Raw genomic sequence first — 17240 nt, 5'->3', positions numbered from 1 at the left:
CATCGTCGGCTCTGCTGCGCCAACCTCCGAGCCTCTTGTTTGTTCACGCCTGAAAGAGTAACCTCTGACCCCCCACACACACACACACACACACACAGCCCAGCCGGAGACAACAGCTCAGCAGATGCAGCCTCAGCACACACCGTGTGTCTCTGCGCCGTGTGGAGGAGCCGGAGCCGGTTCCTGCCGGGTTCTTACCGGCTGAGCTGCTTCCCATTAGCAGTGTGAGTGTGAGATGGCCTGCAGGTTACTCAGATTACAAGCACATGCAGAGCACCACCGTTTTAAAAACACTATTACATCATCATTTAAATATCTTCACTTCATAGAAATTTGCCACAATCCAGAAAGCTAAGAAAAGTGCATTTATGATTCAATTATTTTAACTATCTCTCTGAAATACTTTAGATAAGGACGATGCGCCTCCTGGATGTTTCTCTCCTGATATCAACGTTACTTCTTCACTGTGAGTGGAATCTATGAGTCACAAAGTTATCGAAATAGTGATGAATAAAACAATATTTTTTGCGCATTGAATTATCAGAATCAAGGCGGATTGGTGTCATGTGACCTGGTCCTCTTCACATGGTCGACACCCATTCGGTGTATCGGATAAGTGTGTATATATATATAATATATTTATACATATATAAATTTATATATATATTTATATATCTTTATACATATATATATATGTATAAATATATTGATATATATATATATATATTTATTTATTTATACATGACATCACCCGTAGGCTCACGCAGCTCGGTGTCCCTCCCACACGGCGCCACCGTCTATTCCGAGTGGACGCACAGCGCCACGTTCTTGTGCCTCTCCCAGTAGTGGCAGTCGTCGGGGAAGCTCCACGCGGCCGCTGACTCCTTGTGGTGGCTGACGGCGTGCACGACGAAGCCGCCCAGCTGCTTCTCCAACGCCTCCACCACCGCGGGGGCGTTGCCCTTCTTCCCCGGGCCCGCCTCCATCGCCTGCCGGATGAGGTCGCGGGGCACCGGCCGGGGCTCGCCGCCGCCGCCGTACGACACCACCAGGTTGATGCCGTTCACCTGAAGCACCTCGAACCACTTCCGGCCCGCCACGTGGTGAAAGTGCTCCCCGGCTCGCCAGTTCCGGTAGGTGCTCCCCGAATGGTTGATGAGCCGCACCGACCAGCGCACCCAGTCGTACTTCTTCACCAGGAACTCCAGCAGCTGCCGAGTCGCGTCCTGCAGGTTCTCCTCCTCCTTCTCCTGCAGGAGGCGCCGAGCGTCTATCTCGGCCTGCTCCGGGAAGGCGGAGACGCACGACTCGATGGCCGCCTTCATCCTGGACTCCACCTCTCGGATCTTGGCGCTCCACTCGTGGAGCTGGTCGTCCTGGTCCTGCGGGCCGCGGGTCAGGGCGCCGTGGCCCAGCAGAGCGATCAGGCCCAGGCACAGGAGCTCCTTCATGCGCACGCAGAAGTCCTCCAGCAGGCGGCGGCTCCTCGCCACGTACCTGCAAGACACGCGGAACCCTCAGCGCTCACGCCGGAGTTTATCTTTTGGCTCGACCCGGAGGAACCGGCAGGGACGAGAGTGTGAGGAGAACATACAGAACCATGTAAGGGGCCATCTGGAACCGGAAAAGGTTCTTCAGAGTGATGCCATGGAAGAACCTTTGAAACCAGGGTTCTTTAAAGAATCGAGTCCTTAAATAATTCTTAAAAGAACCTATAAAGGTGTCTCAAAGAACCTAAAAAAATGGTTCTTTGAGTCACTATCTGGTTCTACAGAGAACCTTTCAAAACAGGGTTCTTTAAAGAACCATTTCCTTCAATAGTTCAAAGAACCTCTAAAGCTGTCTCAATAAACTTCAAAAAAAGGTTCTAAGGCACCATTTTTGGTTCCACAAAGAACCTTTCCAAAAGAGAGTTCTTTAAAGTATCAAGTTCTTAAATAGTTCTTCAAAGAACCTTTAAATGTCTCAAAGAACCTCAAATAATGGTTCCTTAAGGCACCATAATTGGTTCCACAAAGAACCCTTCAAACCAGGGTTCTTTAAAGAACCATGTCCTAAATAGTTCTTGTAAGAACCTATAAAGGTGCCTCAAACGAAAAAATGGTTCTTTAAGGCAACATTTCTGGTTCCAAAGAGAACCTTTTGAACCATGGTTCCTTAAAGAACCATGTCCTTATATAGTCCTTCAATGAACCTATAAAGGAGTCTCAAAGAAACTTCAAAACATGGTTCTTTAAGGCACCATTTCTGGTTCCACAAAGAACCTTTCAAACCAGGGTTCTGTAAAGAACCATTTCCTTAAAGAGTTCTTCAAAGAACCTATAAAAGTGCCTCAAACGAAAAACATGGTTCTTCAGTAGGTGACGGTTCTTCGTAGAACCGCAAAGGCTTTTAAAGAACCATTTAAGAACCCTTATGGTTCTGTGTGCAGGAGGAGAACCTTACCTCTCAGCCACCTCTAGAACCGACTGTCCGAAGCTGTTGGTTCCCATCAGCGCGTCGTGCAGCACGCACAGGTTCTTCTCCCCTCCGGTTCTGTTGAAGTGCTCCACGAAGAGGCGGGTCTTCACCTCTCTGAACTGCTGCTTCGCCTCCAGGATGTCCAGGTACTTGCGGAACTGGTTCCGGATGTTCTCCTCCACCGAGAAGTACTGGGAGTCCAGTTGGCCCTTCTTGATCTCACCGTCGATGTCTTCCAGTTGGGCGGAGAGCACGTCGAGCCGGTTCCTCACAGTCAGGAACTGCTCCTTGACGTAGAACACCTCTTTGCTGTGGACGCTGTCCAGGGCCAGGCGGAGCACCGGGGCGGCGGCCTCGCACAGCGGGAAGAACTCGCCCACAGCGCTCGCCACCACCTCGGCGCCCTTCTCGAACATGTCCATCACGGCCTCGATGGACTGCTTCTTCTGGGCCACGACCCGCTCCAAGGAAGCGGACATGTTCTGAGACGAGAGGCCCGGAACCGAGTGTCAGGTATGAATGAATATGAGAGGAGAACGATGTGAGGAGGACAGAGATATGGACTACATGTGGGTAGAGGAGCAATTTAATATCAGCAAATTCAATAGAACGTATAAAAGCGTTCAAAAGTTTGGGGTCACATAGAAATGTCCTTATTTTCAAAGTAAAGCTGTTTTTATCAATGAAGACAACATTAAATGAATCATAAATCCTCTCTCTACATAGTTAATGTGTAAGTGACTATTCTCTGGTGTGTAATAAAGTCTCTACAGAGGTGTGTAGAGGCCCATCTCCAATGTTCTAGTGGTACATTGTGTTATCGCCTTAGAAGACTAGCGGAGGGGTAGAAAACCCTTGAAAACCCTTTTTATGTGAGCGCAGCTGAAAACAGTTATGCTGGTGAGAGAAGCTATAAAACTGGCCTTCCTTTGAGCCACAAGAAGAACTACGTTAATATTTACAATACAAATCATTATTTATAACCTCCTCAATGTCTTGACTAGATTTTATATTCATTTTGCAAATTATTTGATAAATAAAAGTGAGTTTTCATGTAAAACAGCAGATTGTCTGGGTGACCCCAAACTTTTGAACGATCATGTGTTTTTTAAGAATCTGTTCCTCTTTTCTCCCTCATGAATAAAAGACTCTTCAGAAAGCACGAAGGTTATTTTACACATCGGTGTTTCTCTTAATATTCTGAGGCTGAAACAATTCGTTCTTCAAATGTTTAATTCGTTTTTCAAGCAAAAATGCGAAATACTTGTTTTTTGTTATTTTAGGGGAATAAATAAGAAGGTTATGATGGACTTCAGACTTAAAACAAAGCATTTAAAAAAAGAGAGAAATGTGCCGTGACCCTGCATGTCTGGGAAGAATAGTGATGTCATACACACAGAAAAATAAAGGTTCTTAAATGGTTCCTTAAAATACTTTGTGGTTCTTTGAAGAACCATCATCTAAAGAACCATTTTTTCGTTTTAGGCACCTTTATAGGTTCTTTGAAGAACTATTTAAGGAAATGGTTCTTTGAAGAACCCTGGTTTGAAAGGTTCTTTGTGGAACCAGAAATTGTGCCTTAAAGAACCATGTTTTAAAGGTTCTTTGAGACACATTTATAGGTTCTTTGAGGAACTATTAAAGAAAATGGTTCTTTGAAGAACCCGGGTTTGAAAGGTTCTCTGTGGAACCAAATATGGTACCTTAAGGAACCATTTTTTGTAAAGGTTCTTTGAGGCACCTTTATATGTTCTTTGAAGAACTCTTTAATGAAAGGGTTCTTTAAAGAACCCTGGTATGAAAGGTTTATCGTAGAACCATAAACGGTTCTTCTCCTATGGCATCACTCTGAAGAACCATTTTCGGTTCCTTTATTTCTGTGTGTACAAACAAAATGGGGGCCTGAGATAACGTGGATGAGAATATGAAGGATGCCCTTGGGGGTCTGTAATGACTCATTTCAGAGCAGAGCAGAACCGACCAAGGCCAGACCAGGTCTACCCCCCCCACACACACACACACACACACACACACACCACTTCATCTCTGTTCTCGACATTCATTCGGCTCGTCTGAAAACACCATTTCTATATTTAGACTGAAGATGTGGCGCATGAACAAACAACTGGAAATCAAGTAATTAAAAGAAGAAGACGTGTGTGCATTTGCCAGAAATATCCTCGAGGTATAACATGTTTCGAAGGTTTGGTATGTGAGCAAGCTGCACCATGTCTCACTGACATGCGCGCCCAAAAGAAATGCGCAACGAGGCTTTTTACGCACAGACCCAGAGCCCGGACACACCTCTGCGGCACATCGCCCCTCTGATGGGAGATAAGGACATGCGGCGCATTCCTGTCACAACGACGCAGTTAGTTTCTGTACCTTTGGTTTCTGCACCTGCGTGAAGTCAATCTGCGGTTCCTCCTCCGCCCGATGAGCCCCAAAACAGTTGTTTTGTTGTTGTTTTTGTTGCAAGTTTGCGGATTCCCCCCCACACGGTGCAGTCATCTGTGGAGAGCTGAGGAGGAGAAGGAATAAAGGATCCAGAGAGGAGGAAGAAATGCGCACTCAATATCTGGGAAGGAGAGAGAGAGAGAGGAGGGAGAGAGAGGGAGAAGGAGGGAGAGACACAATGCAAGAGTTGACATTGTGGTCGCTTCCATTTTCCAGGAGGATTCATCTCTTCTCGGGGCTGAGATTTAATTTTCTGTTCAGGTGTTTATGAATTTCAACATTTCTTCGACGGATTTTTTAAAACTCTTGCGCACTTGGAGCAAAATGTCTCCAAATGTGAAGAGACCCGGACACGAGGTGAGGACGAACTCATTAATTTGTTGTATTTTTGGCGCTTGAGGAGGTTATATTTATGTATAATCTTTTTTTATTAAATCTTACATCATGCATGGATGTGCTGTTCACAGGTATGTGGCGTGAATTCAATACAACCCAAAGATTTGGGTTTGTAAAAAAGGATTTCAAGATCTGTTAAATCAAATTTATAAAGATATAAATGTTCATGAGGGAGAGAATTTGTAAATAAATGAATAACTGTGTGCGCGCGCCACCTCTCTCCACTCATATGGGCACAAATAGATCAGATTAAAACGTGATATACGATTAAAATGAACGTTTATTTTTTTCTCTTGATCACTTTATGGGGAAATTAACCTCATCTCCTTCATTTGCGCGCAGGCGACGCGCCCTTTGCGCGTAACTGCCCCCCCCCCCCCTTCACAACAAAAATCATTACGCAAATGGTTTCTCCTCCGAAACGAAGAAGAAGAGCTTCACGTCACGTGTGAAGACTCCTCTTCGTTTCATGTCAAATTACTTTTATCTGAAATGTGTGAAATAATAAACTATATTTTTTATTTTCCTCAGGTGAAAACCGGATTCTTTAAAAAAATGAGCTCCTGTCACGGAGAGATGAAAAATGAGATTCATCACACGTGTGCGCGCGTCTGCAGGCTCAAAGACACTCATCGCGCGCGTGTCCGCGACGCAGGTAAGACACTCAATTCTTTGTTTCTCACCAATCTGCATTTCAAACCCTTTGCGATGCACATTTTCCCGTTTCGGTTCCCTAACTCTGAGCTGAGAGTCAAACCGGTTCGGCTGGAACACGGTGCGCGTGCGCCATGCCAGAGGTATGAGGGCGCGTGCACCTTGACTTCACCTGAGAATTCTGCTCTCCTCTTTTGATCATATTCATAATTCAGATTTGTTCAGTGTGAGGACCGGGGAGGAAGTTATTCTAGTTTTTATGTGATGCTTCAGTCCAAACAGGTGTAATGTTGAGGTGACGTATTTACGCCCTCTGGCGGTCAAATCGGTGAACTGCACCTTTTTACATTCCCCCTTATAGCTTCAATAATGGAACTGAGGGGAAATATTGTCTTCCAACTTCTTATTTTTTTAATGATTTCCTACTTATTTAGAATAAAATAAACATCCTACACTTTAAACATTTTAAAAATTATTTAGATTTTACATTTTACAGCATGTCCACTCTAGTGGACCACAGGACAATTTTAATGAGAAAAGACAGAACAATATAGAAGATAAACTTACAAATTATGTCTGTAGATTAGTGATATTAAACCAATAATACATTCAACTTGATTATTTAACTACATTATTTATCCATCTGGATAGTGTTGCTTGTTGGTTGATAGAACATGTTATATTAAAACTGAACGTCTTATGTCCAGAATTAACTTATTAGAGATATATTTATTTTCATTTGGATGACCTAAACTAATCTTTTGTTCATCATTCTTTATTGTTCTCAAATTAACTCAATGTATCAGCTCAGTTTGAGGACGGAGGAGGAAGTTATTCGAGTTACTGTGTGATGCTTCAGTCCAAACATGTCTAATGATGTTGGAGCGCCCTCTGGCGGTCAAATCAGTGAACTGCACCTTCTAGCTTCAATAATATATTCTAAAAAATCTCTCAAATATGTAAAAGATATCAAACAGGAAAAATGTGCATGAGGCAAATACAATTATACAAGAAACTTAAAATATAGACACTATAATAAATAAATAAAAAACACAAGGCCTCTTTTTGAATATTTGACTATGATAAATAATATTCTGCTTGATCTACTTAAAAAAATGAAGGCAACTTTTTTCATAAAATTATGATGTAGAACATGCAACGCTTGTTTACTTAATTGTGTGTATGTAACAAATTAATTTTTCAAGAGAAGTCAACGTATTGATGCTTGTAAAACCGACTAAATTTTTCAAGTTAAGTATTAGTAAATATAACTTAGCTTTATTTGACAAATTAAATTATAAAATTAGTTTGAAAAATTAAAAAGAAGTGTTTAAAAAGTAGAAACTAAATAAATATGACTGGAAAAAAAAACTATAAATTAAAAATAACTGTTTAAAAGCAGAAAAAAAATATATATATTAAAAAGAAGTGTTTAAAAGTAAACTAAATAAATATGACTGGAAAAAAACTAAATTCAAAAGTAGTTTCGAAGTGAAAACTGAATAAATATGAAAGGAAACAAAAAACTATGAATTAAAAAGAAGTGTTTAAAAGTAGAAACTAAATAATTATGACATTGTCAAACTGGAACTATCGTGATTGTTTTATGTCTGATATTCTAGATTAAGATGCTTCCTACATAAATATTCGGCTGTAAATGAACCAATTTAAACCATTAAGCCCCCGAAGCGTCCCAGTTGGTCCAGTTCACGTTGAACTCTTCAATAATCCACGACTTCATATCCGTTTAACTCACTCATCTTTTATTTAACGTGGAACACAAACAACCAGGAACCAACAAGTGTCATAACAAAAAGGCAACATATTCACATATATGGCATTTCATATAATATCCCTCTATATATATATATAATATATATCGACAGCATTTAGCGCGTATTTAATCTGTTGTAACAATAAACATCTCAATGCCACGGAGCAGAAGCAACCAGAGTGAAACTAGACGTGTGAAATATGAAGAAAATAAAATATAAACTGATATTTTAACGACCAGCAGATGTTTAGTGATGACGTAATAATAAAACAAACCCAAAAAAAGACATTTATAAAAGAATAGTTATGAACTCTGTAGTGTAAAGACCATTCAACACAATGCATGGAGTTAAATGCTTAAAATAATACAAAACTATCGTCACGTTTAGGCACTGTTGGTCAGAGAGGAGACGGTTACCGTGGAGCTCGGGCTGGACTAATGTAGAAAAATAAAATAAAAACAACGATATTAAGGCTCTTAACGGCCAAATGAAGTCAGTGATAATTGCACACGATAGAAAATCAAGTTGCGAGTGGTCGGATTCATTCGGGGTCGTTGTATCTTCCCAGTGAGGAGAAGCTCACGTCTCATCACTTCAAGCTGACTTCTAATGGCATTTTTCCAGATGTTAAATCAGATTGTCTGTTGTGTCGTTAGTTTTATAATTAACCACAAATGTCACTGAAAGGAAAATTCAAATAAACTCTGGACATTAAATCCAATAGTTCGACAGCAGCGAGAACGCAGAGAAACACAATGTGGCGTGTTTTTGTTCATTTGCACACGGCAATATGATTTATTATTAAATATGATGTTATGTCTGTAGCTACGGAAACTTTGGGACGTCCTCCTTGTTTTCAGCAGTAACTACTCAGTAAGAGAATTCTAATGAATATGGCGCCCTCTGGTGGAGACAGGTGAGACTGCAGCCTGAGCTGGTTTCTAATCGTTGCCTCATGTGGAAGTGTTGTTCAGCTGTTCATCTCGGAGCTCAAACGATGTCAACAAACTACAAGAAACTGCCAATATTTTAGAAAAAAGGTCTCAAAGGGCTGCAATCGCATTCGGATACATTATTCCTAAATGTTGTCATATTTAATGCAAGATGTAGCATCATTGTTCACAATGTAGCTTTCACTTTAGCCCTGTGACTAATTATTAATTAAGATGATTTATCTGTAAATATCCAGATTCATCACGTTTCTGCGAATTTTGGCCAAAATAAACAAATTAATGTGGCATAATTTACCCGGAAAGATCAAACATGCGTGTGACGTGTGGAGACATAGTTTTTTTTTGAAAAGCACGAGAGAGATGCTGCTCATCATCATCACCATCATCATCACTGGGCATTCGAGTGACCGCAGAGGGAATGTGGACATGCGAGTCCAGACTATGAGGGAGAAGCAGCACAGGAGAAGAAAACAAAGACGCTCTTCCTCTTCCTCCTCTTCATTTGCACCTGGCCAGCGCCTCCTGCATCTTCTCCTGCACGTGCTCCATCTTCTCGGCCCACTCCTCGCTCAGGCCCTCCTCGTCGTCCCCGATGACGGCGGCGTAGCCCATGAGGGCGATGAGGCCGATGCAGAACAGGTAGGTGAGGCGCGTGCACAGGCGCTCCAGCGTGCGCCGGTCGCCCTGCGAGTGCTTCAGGTACACCTCCAGCACGGGCCGGCTGAACAGCTTGGGCCGGCCCACCACGCCGTCGTACAGCGTGTGCAGGTTCTGGTCGCCCATGTCGTTGGCGTAGCTCTCCTCGAAGTCGTCCTTCTTGCGCTCGCGGTGCTGCGGCCGCGCCTCCACCATCTCCATGAACTTCCGGAACTGGTTCTTGAGGTTCTCCTCCACGCGGCAGTACTGCCCGTCCAGCGTCTCCTTCTTGATCTGCACCAGCGTGTTGCGGTTGGTCTGCGAGAGCTCGTCCAGCGCCCGGTGCACCGAGCCGAACTCGCGCTTCAGCGTGCGGATGTCCTCGTCGTCCACGTGGTGCAGCACCACCCGGATCAGGCAGCCCGCCACGCCGAAGATGGGGTTGACCACGGCCGCCGCCGAGGAGATGGTGGCCACGCACTGCAGCACCTTGACCAGGCCCTGCTTCAGCTTGGCCCGGTCCTCCAGGATCTCCTCTTCCATCGCGCTGCTGGGGGCGGGGCCGACGTTGAGCTCGCGGTGGGCAGACGTTGCCGTCTGCGAAGAGGAAAGAGCGGAGGTTATTAAAGCTGATGGGACGGTTTCAAGCGGAGCATCGAGAAGGGGCGTCGCTTGTTGACATCGTTTGAGCTCCGAGATGAACAGCTGAACAACACTTCCACATGAGAGGCAACGGTTAGAAACCAGCTCAGGCTGCAGTCTCACATGTCTCCACCAGAGGGCGCCTCATTCATTAGAATTCTCTTACTGAGTAGTTCCTGCTGAAAACAAGGAGGACGTCCCAAAGTTTCCGTAGCTACAGACATAACATCATATTTAATAATTAATCATATTGCCGTGTGCAAATGAACAAACACACGCCACATTGTGTTTCTCTGCGTTCTCGCTGCTGTCGAACTATTGGATTTAATGTCCAAATTTGAATTTTCCTTTCAGTGACATTTGTGGTGAATTATAAAACTAACGGCACAACAGACAATCTGATTTAACATCTGGAAAAATGCCATTAGAAGTCAGCTTGAAGTGATGAGACGTGAGCTTCTCCTCACTGGGAAGCTACAACGACCCCGAATTAATCCGACCACTCGCAACTTGATTTTCTATCGTGTGCAATTATCACTGACTTCATTTGGCCGTTAAGAGCCTTAATATCATTGTTTTTATTTTATTTTTCTACATTAGTCCAGCCCGAGCTCCACGGTAACCGCCTCCTCTCCTCTGACCAACAGTGCCTAAACGTGCCGATAGTTTTGTATTATTTTTCTTTACACTAGAGTTCATAACTATACTTTTGTGAATGTCTTTTTGGGGTTTGTTCCTCCTCCTCCGCCTGAGGAGGTGTTACCATGTGTGCTGTGGAGGGAGCCATGTGGTTTTTAACCTCAGTAATAATACTTTATATTCTGACAGTTGAAGCTTAAACGTGACGGTAAAAGGCCTCCAGCCTTTCAAATGGGAGGATTTCATGCTCGTTTGAATCATAAATAATAAATTAGCAATTTCTCCGACTGCTAGTAGAAAAGTTGACAACTCGGGCTCCGTGAAGTTCTGATGGGTTATTTTATGACCATGAAGATGAATCTATGAGCAGAACTCATTAGACAGCCATGAAAAGGGGATGAAGAGTCCATTGTTCTGGTCTGCGACGGCTTCACGGCCGAGTCCACTTCTCAGTCGCTCCGCATGCTAAACCGATGGAGGAGGAACAAAAACACGGGACGCGCTCCTTCAGCTCCTCGCTGATCGTTTCAGTTTCACGAGATCGTCACAGGAGAATCTCGACTCGACGGACGAAGAGCGGAGGAGTGAATCCGAGGCGTGCGCTCCTTACATTGAACCTCTCGTCTTCTCCAGGATCCTCGTCCTGAAGCTGTTGCGGTGAGAAGAGGAGTGGCGGCGGCTCCCGGGAGGATGGTAACCTGAAACACAGAGACACCAACAGGGGGACGCGATTAAACTAAACATAATACTGAGGCTGCAAAGTGAAGATTTTGAACCAGGAAGTGAACAGATTTACAGATTTTTTTAGGGGGTTCGTTTTTCACCATTGATTGAAATCCAGGAGCATTTAAAAAGAAATTGGGGCACATTTTGAAACTTGTGAAATAACCATTTAAAAATAGTAATTATACATATTTAGGCTTATAGTATATGAGCAATTGTCATAAAAATGTCAATAAGACTATTAGGCAACAATAAGACTATTAGACAATAATCTACAGATTAAAAATGTTTAAATTTTTTGAACAAAACTAACTAAATCAGATAATTATATTACATTTTAATATTATTTTTTTGTCATTTATTATTATTAACATTTTTAAGCAACCATTAACAATTTAAACTTATTCCTTCGTTTTTTTATTGTTCAAAATTATATGTATTGATTTCTTTGCTGTACAGGCAACACAGACAGAACACACAACAAATCAAAACGCTATTAAATGATCAAAGTTATGGGACATGTGTTGCCCCTCTCGTGACATCAGGGGCAACATTGTGTTTCCTAAGGGCCGTTTTGACCGGGTGTGTTTATTTGTGTTTGTTAAAGAAGGATTAAACACGATAATATTGGGCAGTTTGACTTCAGCCACAGAGACTCTGGGGACCCACACAGCTGATGACCCCCAGGCCTCGAGACACACACCTGCTGAACAGGCTGGTGTGTGTGTGTGTTTCTGTTTAGTTTCCCCTTCTTTTAAAATATACCCGTATCCACCGCAAGGGGGCGGTACTTTCACCTGCAACGACAAAGACTCATAACATCCACCACCGGATTTCAGCACCATCACTGTGGACTAAACGCAGCTGTGGAGCTGCATTTAACCCTTCAGCTGCAGATTAACTGCTAATAATGTGATCGAATGCACAAACTCAATGATAAACGTCATTTTATTTAAATACTCGTGAAACCTCCACGTACAATGTGTTGTGAGAGCAGATGAACCCGGTGTAAGAGGCTTCTGAAACGCCCCTTTTTGCTCAATTCTGTCATTTCTTTGCACGTCGTCATCATTTGCACCACCTGCCTGTCCTATAACTCCCACATTAGTTATTATAACAGTTATTTGCAACACGGTTGGTACTTTACGGCTAATAAATAATAATGAAATGAAATTAAAATGTGTTTCATTTTGAGTTGTGTCCCTGTTTTCACAGGGGATGCTCGACAACACAGTGCGGCAAACTGCAAGAGGAGAGGCAGGTAATAAAAAGGTTAATCACAGTTTATTTACACTTTCATAATTAAAGTTACCTCTCTGGAATGATACCACTATACACTATTTAAGATATGCAGTTTAAAACTAGATAATCTGATGATTTTGGTGAATCTGACCGCATTATAATCACTAATTTAACCCTTTAAAAATCTAATTAAATCATTAAATTGAATATTCACCCACACGTATGCGTCTTCACACACGTTATAATCAATCTGAACACATCTTAATACAAAAAATATGAATTAAGGGTCGATAAATAATTGATTGTGTTCACCAATCACTGCTCTGGAGCCACATGGCCTCCTAGTTAAAGAAGGCTCCTCTGCAGTGGTGGCCGAGTGACTCAGCTCCTGCGTCCAGACATGAGCAATAATAATAATAATAATAATAATAATAAAAAGCTGATGTTGTGACTTGAGTGTTGCTTGTCAACAAACAGCAGCTCGTCGGTCTAACCAGGAAGTGGCCGGCTGCCTCTCACCTGCAGCGGCCATCTTGCATGTTTTCTTAAGACAGCAGCAATGCTACAGGCCACAAGGTTACACATTATATCCTCTTTTTTCATAATAAATTCTCCCTTCCAGGACATAATTCACATTATTACAACGTATCTGAATTATTTTCATCCATGTCTTCTTGTTGCATGACTTTCTCTCTCTTTTAACTCTTTTCCCAGATAGTGTAGCTTCACATCCTTGAGGCTGCAAACTAACCTTTTTATTTATGAACGTTAACACACAATGAAGTGTCTTGCGGGAGCTGGAGTAACGTTACTAAAACACGCACAGCACCCCCTGTGCTCCCGGCTCCGGGCCGCGGCCTCCCGGCCCAGCTCTGGCTCCCTCTAGCCGTGCGTCCATTATTTCCTAGTATGCGCACCACTAATGGCCTGGCCCTCCCTGCTGTATCACACTCCAAAAAACACCCAAAATACACCTGAAAACGTGTCTTTCTCTGCGTAAATGTGGAGAGTAGCGTCTCCATCGGCCTCTCCGACAACATTGAGCACCTTTGGCCACAGAAGAAGAGGATTTCTTACCTTTTATTGAGAGTGGTAGTTGCTACACCTCCCTCTCCAAAGTCCCAACCTCGGTAGCTTCCTTCTTCTTCCCAGCAATCCCTGCAAAAAAGGACACTTCCATGTATGTTGAATATGTAGGGGTGAACAAATTGGACTAAATGAATTTAAAGGAGCCAATATGACCCCCAGGGGTACAAAATGTGCCTATTTGGCTCTAAATACAATTAAGCTCCAAATTTCCATTTTAAAATGTTATGAAAATTGCATTAAAATGTAAAACCCACTCCTCAGATACACAATGCCCCACCCCTGTTGTTTCAACTTATTCTGGCCCATCCAGTGCTCGTACAGCTGAGACTGAAGCGCGATTGTCAGTCGGGAACACTCCGGCGCTTTCTGCTGTGCCCGTTGTGCGTTTGCCAAGCCCTGAAGCATCTCTGGGAGGCCAAAAATATCACATTGGTGGTATTCACGAGTCAAAGAGACCCTTATCGTGTGGACTGGTCCACAAAAAACACGGATTAGACTTCAACCAGGGCAAGAGAGAGAGAGCTATGGATCCAAATGCACCTCTCCAAAAGTGCGCAGGTGCATCCAAAAGGCACAGAGAGCTCGCTCGAGGCTGCTGGAGAAGAGGAAAAAGAGGTTTATCCGGCTTTAAAAGGTAATTATAATAATAATGCCGTTTAGATTGTTACGAATTGCTCAATAATTGTCGAATTTAAAGTATTTTAAACCAAATTGGATTCTGAAAAACAAAACAAATGGCACAGATCGTGTTTTTAGACCGTGAAGTAAAAATGTCCACGTATATGTAAATATATATACATTACTTGCACGTGGTTTTGTTAATACTGCCACACAGTACAGTGAAGCTCACACGTTAAAATTGTATATTCTCACCAACAGTATATATCAAAATACCTGCATGCAAACGCACCAATTCACTGCGCCAAGGTATCCATGTGCCTGGTCCTCCATCCCTGAATGCGCAATGATTCAGGCATGTAGCACAACATATACATGCACATGTATGTGCGAGAATACATGCAGAGAAAAAAGATCCACCGGATTCTTCAACGCCGGCAGCTGAAGCTGTTTTCACCCAAAACAAACCTCTCTATGCAAATGTTGTCGACAGCTGCCAGCAGCCCTATTGCCCGTGAACGCCTCACGAACCAACCTAGGGATGTTTACGTCGTGTTTTTACCACAAGCAGATATGGTCACAACCACGATGGGCGTTTGCCTCCATGCGTGTCCAGACCTGAACCTCCCCCGAGCTGCAGGGCGAAGACCCCGCATGAGACAACCGAGCCTCCGGGGGACAGCAGCGCGCGAGAGGCACACATGGGAGAAGAAGAAATCAAGAATAGCCTTCGTTATCTGCTCAGAACCGACTATAAATAACCACATCAACGCTCCAGGCCAGTTGGGGTATATAAGCAGGCGCATGTCACGTGACCCCCTTTATTCAGCGCCACAGCCGGAGCTGCAGCCGGACGCACGCCACCTGTCCTCGCTGCGCATTTGCCGCAGCAGCTGCATGTCAGTCGGCTCACGTTTCAGACCCAAGTCACAGCGCGATGAACACTCACAGGTTACATATATCATACTGGAATAACCTATATAATACTGTAATGTCCTATGTAATTCTGTAATATCTTATACAATACTATAATATCTAATATAATACTGTAATAACCTATATAATACTGTAATATCCTATATTATACTGTAATAACCTATATAATACTGTAATAACCTATATAATACTTTAATAACCTATATCATATTGTAATATCCTATATAATACTGTAATATCCTATATAATACTGTAATAACCTATATAATACTGGAATAACCTATATAATACTTTAATAACATATATCATATTGTAATATCCTATATAATAATGTAATAACCTATATAATACTGGAATAACTTCTCTTGGGCTGTGCGCGGTTGGCGGTCAACATGCGTAATATTTAGATGTGAAACAGCTTCTGTTGCAAGACTGTGTTGTTGTTTTTAAAGCTGTAGGGCCCAGGAGTGTCTGCTGACGCGTTGAAAGCTGCATGGATGGCGTCTCGAGGCGGTGAGTATAAACACCACGAGAGCCACATGGACTACAAGTGGAGCGATTCATATCCAAGGTTCTGTTGTCGTTAAAATGTGGTATTAATTATTTTCTGTGGTTTAGATTCCCATATTTATCTTATCGTAAGCCTTTTTATTTGGATAACACTCTTTATTTCAGAATATAATAAAAGTGCACACCTTATATTCTCTGATTTCAGTCAATGTGTGTACATATTTGGTTAATAAAAAAATAAAAAGCAAATGGAAATCTTATTTTTCTTTTATTGTGCGGCAAGAATACAATAAGACATGTGTGAGAGAAAGATCAGACATGCTTCTTTGATTGCAATAGAAAGACAATCCCAGAATTGTTATGTATTATTATTATTTCTTTTTTAAAGGACCATTACCTTGATAATAGTTACAGCTGTCGGACTCCAGGGGGCGCTGTGTTGATACAGTCGCTGTCACATGAGTTATACTCAACATATTTATTACATTTTAATGGAAAAACCTTTAAGAAAATGCACAACCAAAGTGACATGAATGCAGCGTTCAGAGGGACGGTTACATAATTCACCTCTGAAGTAACACTAATGACAGTTTATACAAAAATATAATGACATTAAAAAAAGAACCTCAAATAAGCTGAATATGATTCTGTAATGTGGGTGAAGAGGTCAAGAGGTCACACAGATAAGTATCCAGTTATATATATATATATATATATATATATATATATATATATATATATGAAGTCAGGGTATAGTATGTTTTTCTTAAAAGGACAGTCAAACCTGTAAATATGGTTATAGTATGTGTGGGGACAGAAGTCGAGAATGTCATTAAAAGTAAGAGTTTAGTATATGTCATAGTGTAGTATGTAAAAGATAAGTCGGTGTATTTTGTCAAAAAGTTAGTATTATATGTTGAAAGAAGGAAATTAAAACTCATAATATAGTATTATAAAATATTCTTCTAAAATTAATATTTTAAATGTATGTAGTATGTCGAAAAAAGTAATTATGTTATAATATTGTATGTCGAAACAAAATCAAAGTATAGTCAAAACATTATGTAAAAAAATAAGTCAGTATATATTGTCAAAAAGTTACTATTGTCTGTTGAAGAAGTAAATAAAACTCATAATATAGTATTTTTAAATATTCTTCTAAAGATCATTTACATTGTTAATGTCAGTGTATAGTTTAGTAAGTAACTTGCATGACTTTGATCAGCCTCATAGAATAGTATGTGGACAAAATTAATTGTTATAATATTGTTAAAAAATCATATTATAGTATGTTGATAAAAAATAATAAAAATGTAATTATGTAATAATATTGTATGTAAAAAAATCATAGTATAGTATGTGGAAAATAAAGTCATAGTATAGTATGTCGAAAAAAAATCATAGTATATTATGTTGAAAGAAGTAATTATTATAATATTGTAAGTAAATAATAATCATAGTATAGTATGTCGAAAAGAAATCATAGCATGCCCAAAAAATGTAATTATGT

General features: G+C 41.5%; 2 protein-coding genes across 4 annotated transcripts; both read right to left on the bottom strand.

Moving 5' to 3' along the window:
- Positions 1 to 797: 797 nt before the first annotated feature.
- rpz3 (rapunzel 3) lies at positions 798 to 2939 on the bottom strand. Its single transcript, XM_056406052.1, has 2 exons — positions 2446 to 2939; positions 798 to 1497 (listed from the first exon to the last, which is right to left on the bottom strand). The coding sequence occupies exons 1-2, from the start codon at positions 2937 to 2939 to the stop codon at positions 798 to 800; spliced, it is 1194 nt and encodes a 397-aa protein (XP_056262027.1).
- Positions 2940 to 7709: 4770 nt separating this feature from the next.
- Positions 7710 to 15388, bottom strand: LOC130213363 (protein rapunzel-like). 3 transcript variants are annotated; one of them, XM_056444918.1, is made up of 5 exons: positions 14561 to 15388; positions 13944 to 14261; positions 13655 to 13735; positions 11223 to 11310; positions 7710 to 9928 (listed from the first exon to the last, which is right to left on the bottom strand). In XM_056444918.1, the coding sequence occupies exons 2-5, from the start codon at positions 14069 to 14071 to the stop codon at positions 9194 to 9196; spliced, it is 1032 nt and encodes a 343-aa protein (XP_056300893.1). In that variant the 5' UTR covers positions 14072 to 14261; positions 14561 to 15388; the 3' UTR covers positions 7710 to 9193. The 3 variants fall into 3 exon arrangements, with proteins under 3 accessions (XP_056300893.1, XP_056300894.1, XP_056300895.1); XM_056444919.1 differs by lacking the exon at positions 13944 to 14261 and having other exon boundaries at positions 14847 to 15385; XM_056444920.1 differs by lacking the exon at positions 13944 to 14261 and having other exon boundaries at positions 14753 to 14774.
- Between the last annotated feature and the right edge of the window lie 1852 nt (positions 15389 to 17240).

This window comes from Pseudoliparis swirei, chromosome 22, assembly GCF_029220125.1.
Source record: "Pseudoliparis swirei isolate HS2019 ecotype Mariana Trench chromosome 22, NWPU_hadal_v1, whole genome shotgun sequence".
Classification (NCBI taxonomy): domain Eukaryota; kingdom Metazoa; phylum Chordata; class Actinopteri; order Perciformes; family Liparidae; genus Pseudoliparis; species Pseudoliparis swirei.
This window is presented reverse-complemented; position numbering and strand designations above follow the sequence as displayed.